We start from the raw sequence: 18,586 nt of genomic DNA on the forward strand, positions 1-18,586 counted from the left end.
ATACCTTTTGGGGGTGCCTGGGTGGCTCAGTGGGTTAAGCCTCTGCCTTCAGCTCAGGTCATGATCTCAGGGTCCTGGGATCGAGCCCCAGGGACTCTGCTTTCTCGGGGCTTTTGGGCTTTCTGCTCAGCGGGGAGCCTGCTTCCCCCTTTCTCTCTCTCTGCCTGCCTCTCTGCCTACTTGTGATCTCTCTCTCTGTCAAATAAATAAATAAATATTTTTTTTAAAAAAGGTGCCTCTCTGAAAAACAACCTGAGGGTTTTGAAGGGGCGGGGGTGGGAGGTTGGGGGGAACCAGGTGGTGGGTAATAGGGAGGGCACGTATTGCATGGAGCACTGGGTGTTGTGCAAAAACAATGAATACTGTTATGCTGAAAAAATATAATTTATTTATAAATAAATAAATTAAATATTTTTTTTAAAAGTGCTTCGTTAGCGTAGTAGGTAGTGCATCAGTCTCATAAAAAAATAAAATAAAATAACTTTTGTATTTTTCCCCAAGTTTTTTATTAATTTTATTATGCTGTGCAATATTAGTTTCAGGTGTAGTTAAAATGCCTTTTAAAAACTATTTGTAAGTTCAGACATTTTAATAAAGCATTGTAGCCTCTTAAATTTGAACAGGCTCTGGGGCACCTGGGTGGCTCAGTGGGTTAAGCCTCTGCCTTCAGCTCAGGTCATGATCTCAGGGTCCTGGGATCGAGCCCCACATCAGGCTCTCTGCTCAGCGGGGAGCCTGCTTCCTCCTCTCTCTCTGCCTGCCTCTCTGCTTACTCGTGATCTCTCTCTGTCAAATAAATAAATAAATCTTTAAAAAAAAAAATTGGGGGGCGCCTGGGTGGCTCAGTGGTTTAAGTCTCTGCCTTCGGCTCAGGTCATGATCTCAGGGTCCTGGAATTGAGCTCCGTATCGGGCTCTCTGCTCAGTGGGGAGCCTGTTTCTCCCTCTCTCTCTGCCTGCCTCTCTGCCTACTTGTGACCTCTCTCTCTGTCAAATAAATAAATAAATAAATAAATAAATTTGAACAGGCTCTTCATAGGTAGGTTTAATACAACAGGAATCCCAATTGTTTTTTCCTATTTAATATTCTTCTCTCTGAGGTGTTTTTTTTGTTTTTTTTTTTAAAGATTTTATTTTTATTTACTTGACAGAGAGAGATCACAAGTAGACAGAGAGGCAGGCAGAGAGAGAGAGGGAAGCAGGCTCCCCGCTGAGCAGAGAGCCCGATGCGGGACTCGATCCCAGGACCCTGAGATCACGACCTGAGCCGAAGGCAGCGGCCCAACCCACTGAGCCACCCAGGTGCCCCTCTCTGAGGTGTTTTTAATCACCATCTTTTATATGCTATTTATGAGATCCGTATAACGTAGGGAAGAGGAGGTCTGGTTTGAGGCTTTGATCTAAGAAATTTAATCCCATACTCTGGGTGTAACTTAAATTCATATAAAATAATACAGCTATGGCTAAGCTAATACAGAAAGGGCCTTTAGAATCCTAAGACTACATTATGTTTTATATCTGTTGTAAACTTCTAATTGGCTAGAAGAATCACAAAATAAAAAGTCCATTGTAGATGCGTTATCACAATCTGTATGCGTTATTTATTTATTTATTTATTTATTTTATTTATTTATTTTTATTTTTTTTTATTTACAGCATAACAGTGTTCATTGTTTTGGCATCACACCCAGTGCTCCATGCAGTACGTGCCCTCCCTATTACCCACCACCTGGTTCCTCAACCTCCCACCCCACCCCCCGCCCCCCGCCGCCCCTTCATAACCCTCTGGTTGTTTTTCAGAGTCCATAGTCTCTCATGGGCGTTATTTATTAAGCAGAGGTAAAATAGAACATACTACCCTACAGTTCTGGTTTTTTAGTTAATCTTCACCGAAGTAGCTTTTAACTCTTTTAGTACTGAGCAATTTCATTTTTTTTTAATTTTTATTTTTTAAAGATTTTATTCACTTATTTGACACAGAGAGGGAGATCACAAGTAGGCAGAGAGGCAGGCAGAGAGAGAGAGACACGGGGAATCAGGCTCCCCGCTGAGCAGAGAGCCCATCCCAGGACCCTGAGATCATGACCTGAGCCGAAGGCAGAGTTTTAACCACTGAGCCACCCAGGCGCCCTGAACAATTTCATTTTAAAAGATAGATGGAAACATCAGATTAAACACAGACTATCAAAACAGTTTTGCCCTGCTGGCTGGTGAGAGTGTTCAACAAGGCAACAGACTCCGTTTATGGCTGTTGATCCTGGTGCAATGTTAATAGTCTCAAAAATGTGCTGATTTGGACAATATATTAGATACATCCTATCTGAATAAATAAACAAAAACAAAAAACCCGTTTATACATTTTAAAGCCTTCATTTTCTTTTCAGTGATTCATGGGGACCATTTTCACATATCATTTCACCATTTAAAATAAAATTGACCATTTTTTACCCAATCTGTTTTTACTTGGTATTCATATTGTTTCTAATTCTTTAGCTTAATATGATATTACAATAAATATCCATGGAGATAAATCTTTGTATATAGCTATAGGTTATTTTCTAAAATTGGAATTTCTAGGTCAAAAAGTATGTGTATTTCTGAGTAATTTGGAACAAACTGCCACATTTCCTCCGGAAAAATCTATGCCAGTTTATACTCCCAGAGGCAGAATAAGGAAAGGCCTAATTCCAATATAAGATTTTCTAATTCTTTTTAATCTTTGAAAACTTTATATGTGCAAGAAAATTGATATCTTCTTGTTTTAATGTTTTTCTGACTACCGAGTTTGAACCTTTAAAATATCTTGGCCATTTGAGCATCTTCTCTTGTGAATTGTTTGTTTATATCTTTCAGTCACTTTTTGAGTAGGGTATTTTTCTTTTTCCTATAGATTTGTAAGAGCTCTATTAATATTAACACTTTATCATTTGTAAAAAGGTTAATTTTAGATAAATGATCATATTACCATGCTGTTTCCTGGCTCCAACATAGGATTCTTGCTGTACCCCCTCATCATTCTCTTTCTACCTTATCTCCGGTTAACATCTGGTCAGTAGGATGTTTCAGTGCTTTATATAAAAAGACCCATACACAGATATTCTCCTTCCTGCCCCAAACACATAAATGTAACTTTTCCCTTTTGGTGATAAAAATATTTGTAATGAAACATATTACAAGCTGTGCTAAGCCTGAAGAGGCTAATTTCCAGTTTAGAATTAGAGAGACACTGATTTTTGGCTTAATTTCCTTTACTCTAGTTGGGCAGATCTAATCAACACATGATGTAAATGCTGTTAATATATTCTGTAGGGAAATGTGACTCAGAAGTCTATTACGAAGAATCAGTGAAAGATAAAAATAAGTAAAAATCTACATAGAACTGTGAGTTTTAAAAAATTGTAATAACTAACAAATTGCAGGAAAAAAAGAAATTGGAGAGCACCTACATAATTTCCAGAAGAGTATGGAAGGAATGGGAAGAGTTTCAGGGAATGTTTGGTTTTGGCTAATGAAATGCTTATTGTCATGCAACACAAATCCAGGGATAGGCAGGTAGTCTCCTAGGTGGATAATAAATTCCCTCAACCTAAGCAGTTTTATTTAGTGTTTTCTTATATAATCTGTTAGCTAAATACATTGGGAAATCTTGCAGATGCCTTTTAACTCTTACGATGTATAAAATGGCAAGTAGTGTTAATGGTGGATCAAAAATGTAGAGAAGAAAAATTTGCATTGTAGGCAAATATAAAACAACATTTAAAGAAAAATCACTTAAATAATGCAAAATAATTACCTTACATATCAGGTGATAGGCTGACTAAGCATAGATAGAGTAGGACTCACTGCAGACAGCTCCCTGTACATAATGGTCAGTTGAGGTGCCAGAGTCAGAAAGACAGGCAAAATGTCAAATACCACTAGCAAATATAGCAAGGGGATACTAAGAAAGAATCAGCCCAACCTTTCGTGATTGGTTTGCAGTTCTGGTCACTGTCCTTCTAGAAAACAGAACAAGGCTAAAGAGTTCAGCAAATTTGGAAATGGGGTGGGGGGACTTCTACCTGAGGAAAAACTAGGGGAGGAAACTACAAAGAGATTCCACCATCAAGAAGCACCTGTTCCTAAGGGCACCTGGGTGACTCAGTTGGTTAAGTATCCACCTTCTGTTCAGATCATGATCCCATGGTCCTGGGATCAAGCCCCGCTCAGCAGGGACCCTACTTCTCCCTCTCCTGTTCCCCCTGCTTGTTCTCTCTCTCTCTGTATGTGTCAAATAAATACATAAAATCTTAAAAAAAAAAAAAAAGAAGCACCTTTCCTAAAACTATAAAGGTTATAATAAGAGAGACACAAACACACATAATCATACATACACTTCTTATCAAAACAGAAATGAGGGGCGCCTGGGTGGCTCAGTGGGTTAAGCCGCTGCCTTCAGCTCAGGTCATGATCTCAGGGTCCTGGGATCGAGTCCCACATCGGGCTCTCTGCTCAGCGGAGAGCCTGCTTCCCTTCCTCTCTCTCTGCCTGCCTCTCTTGTGATTTCTCTCTGTCAAATAAATAAATAAAATCTTTAAAACAAACAAACAAACAAAAAAAACAGAAATGAGGAAGTAGTCAGGATTGCCTGAAAAGTGAGGGAGCCAGAAAGTGGCAGAGATACAGCTAAGCGTGATAATTGCTTTGGGATATAGGGGAACCAGCAAATGACAACCAAGAAACTGAAGAGATTAAAAATATCATCAGGCAAAAGAACAACAAAGAATCGTGTTCAAATATACAAGAAGTGATATAAAATAAAAGAGAAAGTGAAAAGGCACTGAAAAAAATTAACCCTGAAGAATTTTAAGACCCTGGAATAATCTTCAGTTAAATGAAGGGAAGGACTTTGTAGCAGAAGGAAGGAAATAAAAAAGGAATTTCTTACGTCTTTGGTTTTCAGATACATGCTTCTTTCACATTTCGATATATACATATGAAACATATATATCTTATGTCGTGTTTTCTTTCACCAAAATCTGTTTATAAATAGATGGTACTTTTTGTAATTGATGGTGCCTTAGAACAGAAGAATTTCAGTATTTAAATGTTACTGAATTTAAAGTAGTCTGCTAAATTAGATAGAGGCTAACAATGCTGTATAATTTCCTCTGAATTTACTGATGGTGTTGTTCTATTACCTTCAACAAAACTGTTAACTACCCCTATCCATATGTTGCTGTTCTAGACGTATGGTTCTGTTTATAGACATTAAGAAGCTAGTGAAGTTCTTAGCACAGAATAATCTAAAGATTCTGAGGAGAAACGGGTTCATACGTTAGATTAAGAGGCTTTTCTAACACTGTATAAGATTCGTAGTTTCAAAGTGGATAAAATAATCCAGAAGGGAACAACTTACACTTCTGAGAGGTGGTGGTAGAGAATCACATGTTGCGCAAATCCTATCTGTAAGGTTATGAACCTGAATATCTTCTGTGGCTTACGTTATAGCCATGTCTCGGCTGTGAATCTTTTGAAGGGAAAAACGACTGTTTGCTACAGGAACCTGAGGAGTTATCATCCTCATTTTTTCAGATGTGGATCTGACTCACAGTTAAAAGAATTGCTCAAGGTTATGAACAGGTCAGCCAAGTCCCTCCCTACTTTGCTTATTCCTTTTCCAACATTATTACAAATAAATACTTACAGGATTGTGTTACTTACCAAGCATAGTCGGGTAAATATCCACAAGAGAAACCACACTGGGTACTTGTAGGTTGGCCTTAATTCCTGGTCCCATCATCAAGAGTGGAACGTGGGCACTCGCTTCATACATACTCATTTTGTAAAACTGACGATGCTCCATGGCCAGCTCTCCGTGGTCTGAGGTGTATATGACAATAGTTTTCTGAAGAAGATCTAACTGGCGAAGAGCTAAAATAATTTCTCCTACAACACGAATCAAAATAAGCCTTAATTAGCTTTTAGTTTGTGTTCTATCACGGTAAGCTCATAACAACTCGACCTTGCAAGAGGGTGATTGTTAACGTCTGAATGTCAGCCTGTGTTCTTAAGTAAGTTATGCCACACTCTTGTGTTATGCCCGCTCTTCACCTGACAGACAAGACAGAGGAAGGAGAAAATATAGTACTGATATTACGCTGGCTTGGTTTCTATGTTCTTATCAGAGATTGGGGAAATTTTTTTTCCCCTTCGTGACTTAAATGAAAAAAGAAAGACAAGTCTAGATGTCAGCGCTGTGGTGTATCCCAATGAATGGACTGGTATTACCACCAAGCCACAATTTATGCCCCATGGGAGGTCAGAATCCTCCTCCCTGCTACCCTTTCTCCCACACCCCCAATAGGCAAGTCAGACTTAGCATATTCTTGGGTAGGGAATAACTGGGCAATAAAATTCCTCTGACCAGTCCCTGTCTCTTAGTGTCCTCCTCATTGTAATTAAGAGAATCACAGGAAGGCACAGTCGAGAGACGAATCATCCCCTTTTTGCCAGTTCCCCAATCCGGGCCTACAGGGGTCTGTATTATGAATATAAAACCCACACGTGATTCTGAGGTCCCATCAAACTGAGACCCACTGTTCTATGGAGTTATTTACAAAGCACAGACCATCAGGATCTTTCAACTGGACAAATATAATGTTTTCCAAATTGGTCTTCTTGCCCCTATACCTCTTTCTCCTCTAACTCTTGTACCGCTGGGGTGGCTGTCTTTTTAAAATATTTGATCATGTCATACCCCAGCTTAAAATTTTTTCAAAATTTCCCATTGTCTAATTCTTCAGCAAGCTCAGCACCCTCAACTACCCTCTAGACCTATACTTCTTAGAGTCCTAAAGGACTTAGAATTCCTAAACTAGTCATAATTGGGTTAGATTTTCTTGCCTCTGTACATTGTCTGCTTTCTTCTATGTGGAATGCCTTTTCTCTCACCTTCTACTTGGCAGATTTCCATTCTTCCTCTAGGACCTAGCTCAAGCTTTATCTCCCTGGTGAAACACTGCCTGCTCCTCCAGGTAGACTGAATCGTTGTCCTCCAAGGCCTCCACAGCTTGTATTCTGCCATAGTTACAACTCACGTTACAAGGGCTGGTGTTTGTACTCATCTTGTACATGTTTGCTGAGTTCTTACTATTTGCCAGGCACCATGGATCCAAAGCGAGGCACCTGGGACATGACCTTGGTTAAGACTGAAATCCCTTGGGGCGCCTGGTGGCTCAGTGGGTTAAGCCTCTGCCTTCGGCTCAGGTCATGAGCTCAGCATCCTGGGATCGAGCCCCGCATCCGGCTCTCTGCTCAGCAGGGAGCCTGCTCCCCGCCCCCCCCCCCGCCTGCCTCTCTGCCTACTTGTGATCTCTCATTGTCAAATAAATAAATAAAATCCTTAAAAAAAAAAAAAAAAGACCGAAATCCCTGCTCTCATGAGGCTCCCCTTGCTCAAGAGAAGCAGACAGTAAACAAGCAAATAGACAAAATAATTGACAATTATGATGTAAATAATCAAGATGACAAGGCAGAGGATAGGTAGGATGGTATACTAACTTGTGGTGGCTGGGAAGATATCCCTGAGGAGATATATGAACAGAGAGCTAAAGACTGAGAATAACCAGCCATGTAAAGAGCAAAGGGAAGAGCATCCCAGGCCCAGAGAAAAGCCCATATAAAGGCCCGCTTAGTGTTTTTAATTAAAGTGTGATTTCTTAATAATATTCAGTTAGTACCTCCAATGCCCCAAATAGTGCCTGATAGCTAGCTAGTGGGCACTAAATATTTGTAGAACAAATACAGTGAACAGTGAGAAATACTATTTGGAGGCGAGACTAGTGTGGCTTTAACAAGGTATGCCCTATTTCATAAACTTTGTAGTTGAAGTGAGCTGCTGCATTTTTTTTTAATCTAAGAGACTTCAAGAGCTATTCCCATACTCCCTGCAGCAACATTATATATATAATATTTTACCTTAGTAGATACGGATGAATGGATAGCTGCAAACTTTCCAAAGTGATTTCCAGGGTGCAATGGGTGAATACTGACTAACATCAGAAAATTTGAAAAACAATTCAACATTTGTGTGGATTCAGGATTAAAGAAATTTACTTTAAATATCAAATGCATTTAAGATTGAGTATTTAGAAAATCCTTAGGACTTTTAATTCATATTGTACTTGATCTATTATAAATAATACACCCATCTTTTTTGCTTTCTGCTTTATACTTTTCTATTTTTGCCCAATAATGCTTTTTAAGAATCAGCTACCCGTTCACTCTCAAAATTCACTTTGTACGGAAGTGTGCTTCCCACACTTCACTAATATGGTTTGCTCCACTCCAAAGTAAACTATGAAAATAACTTGTTAGAAAAATCAATTTTTTTTAAAAAACCAAGGGTTCTTCAATCTAAATTGGAAACGGCCATTAACTCTACAAGTGAGTAGGCAAAACACTTTCTTGACACTCATCTTATGGAAGCAGGTAGGGTTTTGAGCTGAACTACGGAAGGAAATTAGTATGATACTGGACCAGAAATACACATAAAAAAAACTGATGTCAGTTTTAGTTCAACTCTAAAGGACCTGGGAAGAATGGTTTTGTTTTCTAATTATTACAGGTCCGGGAGAATTCACAAGATTCTGTGACTAAACTCATCTCTCTCAGAATCTCAGAAGCTGCCTTACAGTTACCTGTCACATATGTACTGATTCCTGTTTAAAGCAGGTAAAAAGTTTTGTGTCAAGCAGATAATAGCCTTCTGTGGTCCTGTCTTTATGTACGAACAAACCTGCGCATTTATTAATTTATGAATAATTAAGATGGAAAAGACTTCTTAGTCCATGATTGATAATACAAATTATCCAATTTTTATATGGGTCAAGATTTTTATAATTCTAAGCCTTTAGCACCCAGCAACTGTTGTAAAACATTGTCTGAGGAAGTTCATACAAGTCAACAACCAGCATGATCACAGTTTGTTGGAAAAATACTATACTTTTTCTTCATTTAATTGCTTATTAAATATACCACCTACCAAGCATGGCATCTGTCTCAGCACACATGGCATAATAAAAGGCCCTAATATTTTTAATTTCTTTTTCTGTAAACTTTCCAGTGCAGTTTTTTGTATAAGAAGAGTAATAATCTATAGGGTGCATTTCTGACAGAGGTGACCACTTTGGGATTTTGATGGCATCATAAGAAACCTAAAAAGGAGAGAAAGACAAGGTAGTTAATATTCTCTCTTCCAACAAGTATGTATGGTGAACAAGACAATATTTAATTACTTAGGATTGTAGAGGTATGTAAAGAAAATAGTAAATAAAATACACAATTAGGAACAAATTGTTAATATTCCTAGTGACAACAAAAGATATGTATTAATACCCATATATAGAGTCATGAAAATTGTTTTTATAATTACACATGACAAAGAAAAATACGAGCTATATTAGACAGTATTCTAGTCCAGAAAAAGTGTCCAAGCTTTTTATTGGTGTGACCAATTCAAAATTCCAGAATCAACAACCTCAGAATCTAGACTGTTTCCCAATAGTTTGCTAGTAAAACTGCCAATATCTAGCGAGACAGCCAAATGTTTGCTAAGAAAAAATACAACTTTTCAATACATATGAATGCTTACAGCTTTGGTGAAAACAAGACTAAACTTAAGTCATATACTTCTTTCAGTCATGTAACTTAAAAAATTCAGATGTCTACTTACTACTTACTTATAAGTTATTCGATTCAGTTCATTAGGCTAGTACTCATTTTTCAAGATGGAGCCTGTTACAACTTTTTCAGAAGACATGAAGTATCTACAATTTTGACATTGTTTCCTTTGAAAGAGGGTTCACTAAACAGCATTTCTGATTAGAGTGTTTTTTTTTAATATTTTATTTATTTGACAGAGAGAAATCACAAGTAGGCAGAGAGGCAGGCACAGAGAGAGGAGGAAGCAGGCTCCCTGTGGCGCAGAGAGCCTGCTGTGGGGCTCGATCCCAGGACCCTGGGATCATGACCTGAGCTGAAGGCAGAGGCTTTAACCCACTGAGCCACCCAGGCGCCCCTCTGATTAGAGTTTTTAAAGCAACTTAAATTCAATTTAAGTTGATGCCTTTCAAACAAAACACAGGTGGTTCTTGCTTGCATGGCTCAGATGGGCATGGATTTCATTTGCCAAGGTTGAGTTAAATAATACCAGTCCCCCAACAACACAAATTTTAATTACCAAAGCATATTAACTGTGAAATACTGCATAAAGTACAAACTCTCACAAATACTGCTAGCTCTTTAGTCTGCAAATCCCTGTATATTACAGGTGTGTGTCCCAATCGGTGACTAATCATGTTATTTTTTTTCAAAGCCTATCAGTGATTGGTCCCTGTAAATCGGTTTTTCAGTATGGATACGTATAGCCAAGCATGTAGCTGGGCTGCCTCCTTGTCTCCCAGTGAGAACTTCATGTGGCATTTTACAAAAATGGATAATCAAAAGAGGGGATTGATAAAGGTGAATGCACAGTAAAGAAATAAAAAGGTGGTAATACTGTACGTGAAATCTGAATCAAACATTAACTAGAGTCATAGAAAAAAGAGCCAACCTGCACATGTTGACACTGCTACCATTTTTTTTAAAGATTTTATTTATTTATTGGACAGACAGATCACAGGTAGGCAGAGAGGCAGGCAGAGAGAGAGGAGGAAGCAGGCTCCCTGCTGAGCAGAGAGCCTGATGTGGGGCTTGATCCCAGGACCCTAGGACGAAGGCAGAGGCTTTAACCCACTGAACCACCCAGGTGTCCCTATGCTGCCACCATTTGATACATTCTAGCTATGCAGCCAGAGGAACTTAATGTAGATAAACTCATTGATAAAAATGGGAAGTTCGCTGCATCACAGAAGGATGAACATATTCTAGAGAAAGTGACACGGGCAAAAATCCATAGGTTAAAAGAATTCTCAGAAATACATTATGACATTGGAAGTGCAAAGGGCAAAATGTTGGAAGGTGATCCCCATTTAGAAAGGGATAGGACAGTCTGCCAAGACTTAGAGAAGATGCTTGCTCCATTATCTTGGTATACAGCGAGAAGACAGGCATTGCCCAAATTCTTGATTTTTTTTTTCAAAAACCCAAAACACTTTAATCCTCAATATTTCTAGTGTTTTCAGTTACAGTGCATTCAACATTGGTTTTCCTGGTTTTTCATTTCCCTGCACATTTATAACCCAAAATAAGAGGTTTAATATTTTGACAAGTGTTTTTTTTTTTGTTTTGTTTTTTTTTAAAGATTTTATTCATTTATTCGGCAGAGAGAGATCACAAGTAGGCAGAGAGGCAGGCAGAGAGAGAGAGAGGGAAGCAGGCTCCCCGCTGAGCAGAGAGCCTGATGGGGGGCTCGATCCCAGGACCCTGAGATCGTGACCTGAGCCGAAGGCAGCGGCTCAACCCACTGAGCCACCCAGGCGCTCCTTGACAAATGTTTTTTAAGAGTCCTAGAAAAATGGTCATTGTCTCAAGTGATGGTTGAGATCTCTTTGTACAGTTTCAACTTGCATGGTCACTTTCACTAATCTGCACTCTGCCAAGTGAAGACTGCCGGCACTCTTAAAAGAATGCCTTTTAGTTTCTTTTCTTTTTTCTTTTTTCAAAATTTTATTTATTTGAGAGCTCACAAGCTGGGGCACAGGGCAAAGGGAGAGAGAGAGAGAAAAATCCTGAGCAGACTCTGCACTGAGCAAAGAGCCTGACCCGAGGCTCAATCCCAGGACCTTGGGAACATAACTTGAGCTGAAACCAAGGGTTGGACACTCAACCTACTGAGCCATCCAGGCGCCCCAGTTTCTTTTTTTATAGACACATTATATACAAATGAGTTCAACTCAGAAGTAGATTACTGAGGCTCTTTTTTTTTTTTTTTTTTTGGATCCTGTCTTTACTGCTTCTTTTTTTTTTTAAAATGTTTTATTATGTTATGTTAGTCACCGTACAGTATATCATTAGTTTTTGATGTGGTGTTCCATGATTCATTGTTTGCTCCATGCAATCTGTGCCCTCCTTAATACCCATCAGATTACGGATTCTTTTTTTTTTTAATTTATTTTTTTCAGCGTAACAGTATTCATTGTTTTTGCACAACAGCCAGTGCTCCATGCAAAACGTGCCCTCCCCATTACCCACCACCTGGTTCCCCCAACCTCCCACCCCCGCCAGATTACTGATTCTTAATACTTATTTTATCTCTGTAAAATTGCCCCTTTGTTTTTTGTCAACCAGTTATTGGACATATTTGATTTACTAAGCTACAGAATTTTCAAATTTGTCTTTAAAAGTGATCAAAGAAGCAGTGGCCAAGTACCAATAACATAACAGTTTATAATGTTAACTTGTGCTTTTGAGCACACCATAGTGTACTTACCTTTTTAAGCCAATAAAGAGATGTGTGAAATGTTGAAGATCCAAAATTTTCTCCTGAAGATGGGGAAGGATATGGATGTGGTAAATTTAATCCCAAGTAGAGAACAAATGGTTGAGTGTAATTATTTGCTTCCTTTCTCAACCAGTTTACTGCTCTGTCTGTATTCTTCCAGTCCCCTTCCATTACTCTTACTTTAGTCTTTTTAGGGATAAGATTAACCATAGGTCTGCCTTCTTGTCTGAGTAAGAAAGCAACATCTCTTGTCCATGCTTCAACACGGTTGCTGAGGAGGCAAAAAGACAGGTGTATTATAAGGTACTAAAAAAGATAAGAAAAAAAAACTGACTAAGCATAAATATAAGAAAGCAATACGGAAAACAGTTTTTGGACTCAGTCATGTAAATATTCAGGTTCACTACACTAGATCTCATTAAGAGAGTTACTGAAACTTGCAAACACAAAATCCAGGGAAAAAATGATGAGAATCAAATATTCATCTATGTGTTCTTTAAAACTAAGATAGATTATTTAGAAGGGTTACTTTTTCTTATAACAACACATTTAATAATATAAAAAATAGTTCAAGTTCCTGGTATTTCTCCTAAATTTTCTACCGATGTGTCTTTTTTTCTGTCAGAAGGAAGAGAGGTTTTTATTTTTATTCCAGTATAGTTAATATAAAATGTTACATTTGTTTCAGGTGTACAATAGAGTGATTCAACAATTCCATATATTACTCAGTGCTCATCAAGATAAGTGTACTCTTGTCTCACTCAACCCCCCACCCCCTCCTCTCTGACAACCATCAGTTTATTCTCTGTAGTTAAGATTCTGTTTTTTGGTTTGTCTCTTTTTTTCCCCCTTTGTTTTTTTCTTAAATTATACATATGAGTGAAATCATATGCCTTTGTCTTTCTCTGACTGGCTTGTTTTTCTCTCTAGCTCCTTCCATGTTGTTGCAAATGGTGAGACTTTGTTCCTTTCTATGGCTGAATAATATTCGTGTGTGTGTGTGTGTGTGTGTGTGTGTGTGTGTGACATGTCCTTTATCCATTCATCTATCGATGGACACTTAGGTTGCTTCCATAATTTCGCTATTACATATATTGCTATAATAAACAAATGGGTGCATGTATCCCTTTGAATTAGTGTTTTTGTATTTTTTGGATAAATCCCCAGTAGTTTGATTACTGGATTGTAGAGGAGTTCTATTTTTAACTTTTAGAGGAACCTCCATACTGTCTTCCACATTGGCTGCACCGGCTTGCATTCCTATCAGCAGTGCACCAAGGGCAGCTGTTTCTCCACATCTTCATCAATGCTTGTTTCTTCTGATGTTAGCCATTCTGGCTGGTGTGAGGTGATAGCTCATTGTGGTTTCGGTTTGCCTTTTCCTGATGATGAGTGATAGTGAGCATCTTTTCATATATCTGTTGGCATTGGGATGTCTTCTTTGGAGAAATATCTGTTCATGTCTTCCTCCTGTTCTTAATTGGATTATTTGGGTTTTGGTCTTATAGATTTTGTACACTTAACTTTTTATTGGATATGTCATTTGCAGATGTCTTCTCCCATTCAGTAGGTTAGTTTTGATGGTTGTTACCTTTGCTGTGCAGAAGCTTTTTACTTTGATGCAGTCCCAATAGTTTATTTTTGCTCTTGTTTCTCTTGTCTCAGATGTATCTAGAAAGACGTGCTTATGGTCAATGTCAGAGCTATTACTGCCTCAGCTCTCTTCTAGGATTTTTATGGTCTCAGTCTCACATTTAGGTCTTTAACCCATTTTGGGTTTATTTTTTATTTTTGTGTATGGTGTATGAAAGTGATTCAGGTTCATTCTTTTGTAGGTAGCTGTCCAGTTTTCCCAACACCATTAGTTGAAGACATTGTCTTTTTCCCATTTCATATTCTTGCCTCCTCTGTTGAAGGTTAATTGACCATATAATTGTGGGTTTATTTCTGGGCTCTCTATTCTGTTCTGTTAATCTATGTGTCTGTTTTTATGCCAGTATCATGTTGTTTTGATTATTATAGTTTTATATATAGTTTTGTATTATAGGTTTTTGATAGTTATAGTTTTTTATACTATTGTATAGTTTTTGTTATAACTTGAATTGTTATACCTCCAATTTTGTTTTTCTTTTTCAAGATTGCTTTGGCTATTCAAGGCCTTTTATGGTTCCATGCAAATTTTTGGTATTACGAAAAATCCTGTTAGTATTTTGATAGGGATTTCATTAAATCTGTAGATTGCTTTGGGTACTATGAATGTTTAACAATGTATGTTCTTCTAATCCATGAGCATCAAATGTCCTTCCATTTCTTTGTGTCATCTTTGATTTCTTTCATCAGTGTTTTATAGTTTTCAGAGTACAGGTCTTTAACCTCTTTGGTTAGGTTTATTCCTGTTTTATTATTTTTGGTGCAATTGTAAATGGGATTGTTTTCTTCATTTCTCTTCTGTTTCATTATTAATGTACAGAAATGCAATGGATTTTGTATCCTGTGACTTTACTGAATTCATTTATCAGTGCTAGCAGCTTTTTAGTGGAGTCTTTAGGATTTTCTATATATAGTATCATGTCATCTGCAGAGTGAAAGTTTTACTTCTTCCTTACCAATTTGGATGCCTTTTATTCCTTTTTATTATTTGATTGTTGGGCGCCTGGGTGGCTCAGTGGGTTAAGCCGCTGCCTTCGGCTCAGGTCATGATCTCAGGGTCCTGGGATCGAGTCCCGCATCGGGCTCTCTGCTCAGCAGGGGGCCTGCTTCCCTCTCTCTCTCTGCCTGTCTCTCTGCCTACTTGTGATCTCTTTCTGTCAAGTAAATAAATATTTAAAAAAAAAAGATTTATTATTTGATTGTTGTGGCTAGAACGTCCAGTACTATGTTTTAAATAACAGTGGTGAGAGTGGACATTCCTGCCTGTTAATTGACCATAGAGGAAAAGCTCTCAATTTTTCACCAATGAGTATGATGTTCACTGTGGGTTTTTCATATAAGGCATTTATTATGTTGAGGTACGTTGAGGGTTTTTTTTTTCCCATTATGAATGGATGTCGTACTTTGTCAAATGCTTTTTTCTGCATCTATTGAAATGATATGATTTTATCCTTTCTCTTATTGATGTACTGTATCACATTGATTGATCTGTTTATACTGAACCACCCTTGTATCCCAGGAATAAATCTCATTTGATCATGGTGAATGATTTTTCTTAATGTATTGTTGGATTTGGTTTGCTAATATTTTCTTGAGGATTTTTGCATCTATGTTCATCACAGATATTGGCCTGTAGTTCTTTTTTGTTGTTGTTGTATCCTTATGTGGTTTTGGTATCAGGAAAATGATGGCCTCACAGAATGAACTTGGAAATTTTCCTTCCTCTTCTATTTTTTTTTTTTAAAGTTTGAGAATAGATATTGACTCTTCTTTAAATATTTGGTAGAATTCACCTATGAAGCTGTTGGGTCCTGGACTCATGTTTTTTGGTAGTTTTTTGGTTATTAATTCAATTTCATTGTTGGCGTTTGGTCTGTTCAAATTTTCTTTTTCTTCCTGTTTCGGTTTTGGTAGCTTATATGTTTCTTATTTACCTATTTCTTCTAGGTTGTCCAGTTTGTTGGCATATAAATTTTCATAATATTGTCTTACAATCCTTTGCATTTCTGTGGTGTTGGTTGTTATTTCTCATCCTTTTTTTCCCCTGATTTTGTTTTGAGTCCTCTCTCGATGAGTTTATCAATTTTATTGAAATTTCCAAAGAACCTGCTCCTGGTATCATTAATCTGTTGTTTTTTTAGTTTCTGTATCATTTATTTCTGCTCTAATATTTATTAGTTACTTCCTTCTGCTGGTTTTGGGTTTTGTTTCTTCTTCTTTCCCCTAGCTCCTTTAGGTGTAAGGTCTAGTTGTTTATTTGAGATTTTTCTTGCTTCTTAAGGTAGGCCTGTGTTGCTAAAAACTTCTTAGAACTGCTTTTCCTGCATCACAAAGATTTTGGACTGTTGTGTTTTTCATTCTCATTTGTCTCCATGTATTTTTTGATGTCTTCTTTAATTTCTTCATTGACCCATTCATTGTTTAGTAGCATGTTATTTAACCTCCATGAATTTGTGCTCTTTCCAGACTTTTTCTTATGGTTGATTTCTAGTTTCATTGCATTATGGTCAGAAAAGATACATGGTATAACTTCTATCTTTTTGAAACTGTCAAGATTTATTTTTTGATTTAATATGTGATCTCTTCTGGTGAATGTTCCTTGTACACTTGAAAAGAAAGTGTATTCTGATGTTTTAGGATGGGATGTTCTGAATATATGTATTAAATCCATCTGGTCCAGGGTCATCCAAAACCACTGTTTCCTTGTTGATTATCCATTTAGATGATCAGCCCACTGATATAAATGGAGTGTGAAAGTCTGTTATTACTGTATTGCTATTGATTAGTTCCTTTATATTTGCTATTAACTATTCTATATGTGAGTGCTCCCATGTTGGGTACATAAATATTTACAATTATTATTATCTTCTTGTTGGATTGTCCTCTTAATGATTATATAGTATCCTTTTGGGTCTCTTGTTACAGTCTTTGCTTTAAAGTCAATTTTGTCTGATATAAATATTGCCACCTTGGCTTTCTTTTGACACCCATTTGCATGACAAATGTTTCCCCATCCCCTCACTTTCAAACTGCATGTCTTTTTTTTTTTTTAATATTCATTTATTTGAGACAGAAAGAGTGAGTGAGAGAACACAAGCAGGAGGAAAGACAAAGGGAGGGGAAGAAGTAGGCTTCCTGCTGAGCAAGGAGCCCAATACAGGACTCGATCCCAGGGTCCTGGGATCATGACCTGAGCTGAAAGCAGACACTTAACTGTCTGAGCTACCCATCCCTGCATGTGTCTTTAGGTCTGAAGTGTGTCTCTTGTAAGCAGCATTTGGGTGGCTCTTGTTATTTTATCTACTCCATCACCCACTGTCTTTTGATTGGAGCAAAACTTTTGATTTTTCATTTACATTCATTTCATTACATTTACTAACTTTTGATTAGTTCATTTACATTCAAAGTGATTATATATTCAAATATAATTAGGCATGTATTTATTGTCACTTTGTTATTTGTTTTTTGTGTTTGTGGATCTTCTTGGTTCCTTTCTTCCCTTGCTCTCTTCTCTCACCATAAGTTGGCTTTCTTTAGTGATTTACTTGGATTCCTTTCTATTTTTTGCATATCTTTTCCTGGTTTTTGGTTTGTGGTTACTATTAGATTTGTATACAACATCTGCTTATAGCAGTCTGTCTTAAGTTGATGGTCACTTAAATTTTATTTTGTTTCGTTTCTGGGGGAGGGGGCGATAATAGGCGGGGGCAGAGAGAGAAGGAGAGAGAGAATCCTAAGTAGGCTCCACACCCAGTCCAGTGCAGGGTTCAAGCTCACCACCCTGAGATCATGACCTGAGCTGAAACTGAGTTGGACACTTAACCGACTGAGCCACACAGGTGCCCCAGTGGTCACTTAAGTCTGAACCCATTCTTTACTCCTCTCCTCTCCATGTTTTAAGTCTATAGGTATCATACTTTACATCCATTTGTGAATCCCTTGAGATTTAGGGATATACTTATTTTTACTACTTTTGTGTTTCCTACTTTCCTTGATCTTACTCATGGTCTCTCTTTGCCACTCAGAGTCCCCTTTAATGTTTCCTGCAGGGCTGGGTTACTGGACATGAACTACTTTAGTTTTTATTTGTCTGGGAAACTCTTTATCTCTCCTTCTATTCTGAATGAAAGCCTTGCTGGACAGAGTCTTCTTGGCTGCAGATTTTTTTTCTTTCAGTACTTTGAATATATCATGCCAGTCACCTCTGGCCTGCAAAGTTTCTTCTGAAAACGTATGTTAATAGCTTTCTGGGGTTTCCCTCATATGTAACTGTTCTCTTTTCTCTTGCTGCTTTTAAAACCTTTTTTTAATCACTGCTTTTTGCCATTTTAATTACTATGCGCCTTGGTATGGACCTCCTTGGGTTGATTTAGTTGGGGGAGCTCTGTGCCTCCTGGATCTGAATTTATTTCCTTTCCCAGATTTGAGAAGTTTTCAACTATTATTTCTTCAAATAGAGTTTCTGTCCCCTTTTCTTTCTTCTTTTCTGGGATACCTATAACGCAAATGTTAT

The 18,586-nt window shown here is 37.7% G+C and overlaps 1 protein-coding gene across 4 annotated transcripts in view; it reads right to left on the reverse strand.

Moving 5' to 3' along the window:
* ARSK (arylsulfatase family member K) overlaps positions 1-18,586 on the reverse strand; it is a 51,550-nt gene that overhangs the window by 11,989 nt on the left and 20,975 nt on the right. For all 4 annotated transcript variants that reach the window (XR_006817682.1, XR_006817683.1, XM_045999314.1 and 1 more), the window contains exons 4-6: positions 12,412-12,694; positions 9,025-9,196; positions 5,703-5,927 (exon numbers count right to left, since the gene is read on the reverse strand). Coding sequence is in view for 2 of the 4 variants with exons in the window: in XM_045999314.1 (XP_045855270.1) it covers positions 5,703-5,927; positions 9,025-9,196; positions 12,412-12,694 (680 nt within the window). In the remaining 2 variants the exon portion in view is untranslated. The remainder of the gene's footprint in view (positions 1-5,702; positions 5,928-9,024; positions 9,197-12,411; positions 12,695-18,586) is intronic.

This window comes from Meles meles, chromosome 3 (assembly GCF_922984935.1).
Source record: "Meles meles chromosome 3, mMelMel3.1 paternal haplotype, whole genome shotgun sequence".
Lineage (NCBI taxonomy): Eukaryota > Metazoa > Chordata > Mammalia > Carnivora > Mustelidae > Meles > Meles meles.